Raw genomic sequence first — 4,845 nt, 5'->3', positions numbered from 1 at the left:
CCTTTGCTATCAAGTCAAACTGAAGCTGAACATTTTTATGAAGTGCTCAATACTGACACTGGGTATAAAGTGGGGGACATGCTGATGTAGAGAGAGCTCTACACTGTATCTAACCCCGTGCTGTTCCTGTCCTGGGAGTGTTTGATGGGGGACAGTGTAGAGAAAGCTTTACTCTGTATCTAACCCCATGCTGTCCCTGTCCTGGGAGTGTTTGATGGGGGACAGTGTAAAGGAAGCTTTACTCTGTATCTAACCCTGTGCTGTCCCTGTCCTGGAAGTTTTTGATGGGAACAGTGTACAGAGAGCTTTACTTTGTACTGAAACCCATGCCATATCTGTCCTGCAAGTATTTGCTGGAGACATTATCAAGGGATGTTTACTTAGTTTAAAAGTGTTGAAGGACCATAAGGTATTGGAGCAGAATCAGGCCATTTTGCCCATTGAATCCATTCTGCCATTTGATCCTGGCTGATATGTTCCTTAACCCCATTCTCCTGCCTTCTCCCCATAACCTTTGATCCCGTTACCAAATAAGAACCAAGCTATCTCTGTTCTAAATACACTCAATGTTTTGGACTCCACAGCCCTATATGGCAATGAGTTCCACAGATTCACCACCCTCTGCCTGAAAAAATTCCTACTCAATTCTAAAGGGTCACCCCCTCACTCTTACTGGTGGAAACATCTTCTCCATATCTACTGGGGATGGCTCAGTGGTTAGCACTGCTGCCTCACAGCAACAGGGACCCAGGTTCATATTCCAGCCTCAGGCGACCGTGTGGAGTTTGCATATTCTCCCCATATCTGCGTGGGTTTCCTCTGGGTGCTCCAGTTTCCTCTCACAGTCCAAAGATGTGCAGGTTAGGGCGGATTAGCCATGAGAAATGCAGGGTTACAGGGATGGATGGTGGGGTTGGGTCTGGGTGGGATGCTCTTTGGAAGATCAGTGTAGACCCAATGGGCCAAATGGCCTGCTTCCACACAATAGGGATTCCGTGATTCTATCCAGACCTCTCAGGAAGTTTCAATCAGCTCTTCCCTCATCCTTCTAAATTCCATCAAGTACAGACCCAGAATCATCAACTGCTCCTCATATGACAAGCCCTTTATCCCTGGGATCATTCTTGTAAACCTCCTCCAGACCTCTTCCAAGGCCAGCATATCCTTCCTTAGGTACAGGGGCCAAATACAGTCTCTTCAAAGTTTTATACAGCCTCAGCAGTACATCCCTGCTCTTGTATTGCAGTCCTCTTGAAATGAACGCTAACATTACATTTGCCTTCCAAATGGTTACCTGACCCTGCATGTTAAATTCTTAACTAGGACTCCCAACACAACTGAATTGTGCTTCACATTTCCAAAGTCTTTCCCTGTTTCGAAAATAGTCTATGCCCCTATTTTTCACATCAAAGCGCACAAAATCATAGAACCTGTAGTGTAGAAAAAGGCCATTTGGCACATTGAATCTGCAGCAACCTCCAACACTTTTAATTCTAAAAAAAAAGTAAAGTAGAGGGAGGGGTTGACTCTGAATCTAACCCCGTCCTGTCCCTACCCTGATTCAGTTTAAATGTCCTTATTAAACAAAGTGACAGAGTACAGGAAACTTTATCTACACTTCAAAAGTGTAGAAAGATTTACTCTGTATCTCACACCATGTTGTACAGGACTTATGGTTGGTTTAAAGTGGAGTGGTGAGGAAGATTTACTTTCACTTTAAAACAGTGGCAACACTACACTGTATCTAACCTTGTATTGTTCGTGTCTTTGGAGCACTCGATGCTGACACTGGATATAAAGTGCAGGGGGACACGTTGTCAGGGTAATGTAGAGATGGCTCTACACTGTATCTAACCCCGTGCTGTCCCTCTCCTGGGCATGGTCGATGCTGACACTGGGTATAAAGTGGGAGGGGGAGATACTGTCAGGGTAATGTAGAGAGAGAGCACTCGATGCTGATTTTAGTTTTTGATGGGAGAGTGGCAGTCTGAGATGGGTTTAATTTTGAAAATGCCCTGCAGATGGTGCAGTAGGATCAAAGGGGAATCACTTATAATGAAGAATGAATGTGAAAGGAGCTCATGTTGGTGAGCTGGCTATCCTCAATATTGAATTGGAGGTTGTTGGGGGGGTGTGTGGGCGTGACAATTTCTGCCCTCTCACACAGATTTGCAAAGCAAGAAAAGAAATTTCAAGAAGAAATGGATCTTTATTGTTCTGCACAACTTCACCCGACAACATCGATCTCAGTACAGCCCAGGGGAGTAGAGGGGGGAGGTGAGGCATCAGGCCTCACTGTAACTAGGGGCAACAGCCCTACGTCTCTGCTGTCACCGACGTCCACCTCCTCACCCTCCGACGAAGGGGAAGACACCATAGGTTCCTCAGCCGTCCGATGCTGACCTCCAAACTGCCACCTGGCACTTTCCCACAGGTCAGCTGAGGTGCTGATACCGTCCTGAGCCCCGGCACAAAGCCGGGCAAAACCCCATTCACCAGTGGTGGGGCTGGCACCATCTTGACCAGTGATCTGCGGCAGTGCAAGGCCACACTGATCTGGTCGGTCAGGGGCTCCCTGGACTCGGGTCTCCCAAGGGAACATTGTGGCAGTGGTGGGCCACGTCTGTTCTGGGCCAGAGGGGGAATTACAAACTGGGCTACATTCACTAGGGCCCACCACCTCATCCTGGACCAGTCCTCCTAGCGTCTGGTGAACTGCCACTCTCTGGTTAAATCCCGACCTCTGGGAAATGTCTACTTCTTGGGGCCTCTGCTCAACTCCCAGGCCCTCCAGCCTCTGGCCTCCCCCTAGGCCCTCCAGCCTCTGGCCATTTTTGTCCAAGCCAGTCACAGGATGAGTAAGATTGATTAATGATTTCCTTCTTGCCACTCTCCTTCCCTTCCCTTCCCCTCGATTCCCTGTGGGAGGCTGCAGCCCCCCTGCTGTCCAGATCCATCCACCATCTCCTGCACCAACATTCTGGCCTCTAGCCTGTCCCGGGTCCTGGCTTTCTGGAATGGGAATGACGACCCATTCACTGGAGTGAGTCAGCTTCTGCAGCTTGAACTTGGTAATGCCTGGAGGTCTCTCGGGGGCGGTGCCCCGGCAGCTTGACCTCTTTCCCACTCGGGCAGTGGTGCTCTCCTCCTTGTCCGTGCCTATCCCCTTGGGAAGAGCGGTGGGATGGGGAAGTCCGGGCTCCGAGACCAGTCCAATGCCCTCCCCTGCTTTCCTCCTGGCTGGGCTGCTGACCACTTGGCACGTCTGCTCAGGCCAGGCTGGGCTGCAGAGTTCCTGCTGAGTATCCTTGGCTGCTGTAGGTTGCTGGCAGTGACTCGGACTGGGTCCTCTCTTTGGCGACACTTCGTGCCTCTCCCGCAGGGCGAGGCTTTGGCCTGTCTGGTCCAAATGCCCAGCTGGAACAGAACTGGACATTGATTCCCTGGGCAACTTGACGGGTCCCAGGCCTCCCCCAAGGTCTGAGCCCGGGCTCTTGGCTGGCTCGCTCTCCTCCTGCCTGGCTGACCCCTGATCTGCCTGCGCTGCCGTGACTCCTGCTGGCTCGGGGCCGCCTGGTCCTGATGGGCCGTCCCCACCCGGGTGGGACCCGGGGAGATGGAACCTGGTGGGCTGATTGGTCGGGGATGTGGGGGCCCTGGCAGGCAGGCGAGGTGGTTGGTCAGTCACAGCCCCTGCTGGGGGAGCGGGATCACCAACAGACCGCCCCCGCCTCTGCCTCCACTGTCGCCGGGGGCAGGGAGTCGCCCCGGAGACAGAGCCCGCATTGGCTGTCTGGGCGGGCGTGGGACGGCTGACCCTCATCCTCCGCCAGCTGGTGACCAGGTTCGAGGGGGGTGTGTTTGCTGGGGTTTCAGATCTATTGCCCCTTGACCTCTGGAGCAGAGAGGAGGAGGAGGAGACAGAGGGGGCTTTAGGTCTTGAATCAGTCACGGACCCCCGGGTTTTTTCACTCGGGCTCGGTCCCTGCCCAGACAGCACTGCAGCTTTGGGTGGTGCACGGGGCAAACTCTCCCCTTGAGGAACGTGGGATCCCGGAGGCTCGGCAGCAGGCGGCGTCCCCCTCCTCCCAGTGAAACCGAGGACTCCCAGCCTCCGCGCCATCTGCAGGAATCCCTCTGTAGTCTCATTGCGGGGCAGCTGGATCTGCTCCGTGTACATGAACCGCAGCAAGGCCTTCAGGGTGGCTGCCCTCAGCCCTGGCAGCTCCAAGGTCACCTTCTGGGGGTGGGCGTCACGCATGGAAAATTGCTGGAGGAAGAAGGGGCTGAAAGCAGCAAGCACACAGCGATGGACCGGGATCCCTTCACCTGACAAGAACCAGGAGGAGAGAAAATAAATAAGCAGAGGTGGATCACGCACGCCCACCTACTGCAATGAAAGTAGCACGGGTAAATGTGTACTCCCAAAGGACCGTTTTTAACCATATCAATTGTCATTGACCATTAAAGCCTCGCCATTAAGAAGCACTGCCTCAGGTCATTCAGAGCCCAGCTGCTGCATTCTCTCACCTGTCAACTTCAAGCACCACACAAATTAGAAGCAAGCCGTTTGGCCCATCGAGCTTCCTCTGCCATTCCGGGCTAATCTAATTGTAACCTCAAACCTAGACTGCCACATCCTTGCTTAAGAGCTTCTGCCCTAAAACCTTCAATGGGTTCTGCTTCCGACACCTTTTCAGGAAGAGAATTACAAAGACTCAACATTTTCGATGTAAGTAAGTTGTAAATGGGGAGTCCCTGATTTTTAAACAGTTCTGCCTTGTTCTAGATTCTCCTATGAGAGGGGACATGCTCTCCAAATTTCAGAGATAGTCAGAACTGCCG

General features: G+C 52.4%; 1 protein-coding gene across 4 annotated transcripts in view; it reads right to left on the bottom strand.

Annotated features, from left to right (window-relative positions):
* Positions 1 to 2,189: 2,189 nt before the first annotated feature.
* Positions 2,190 to 4,845, bottom strand: part of LOC125488050 (collagen alpha-1(I) chain-like) — a 9,739-nt gene continuing 7,083 nt past the window's right edge. For all 4 annotated transcript variants that reach the window (XM_048620840.1, XM_048620841.1, XM_048620843.1 and 1 more), the window contains one exon: positions 2,190 to 4,329. In XM_048620840.1, coding sequence (XP_048476797.1) covers positions 2,228 to 4,329 — 2,102 coding nt within the window. In that variant the 3' untranslated portion in view covers positions 2,190 to 2,227. The remainder of the gene's footprint in view (positions 4,330 to 4,845) is intronic.

This window comes from Rhincodon typus, chromosome 48 (genome assembly GCF_021869965.1).
Source record: "Rhincodon typus isolate 14 chromosome 48, sRhiTyp1.1, whole genome shotgun sequence".
Classification (NCBI taxonomy): Eukaryota; Metazoa; Chordata; class Chondrichthyes; order Orectolobiformes; family Rhincodontidae; genus Rhincodon; species Rhincodon typus.
This window is presented reverse-complemented; position numbering and strand designations above follow the sequence as displayed.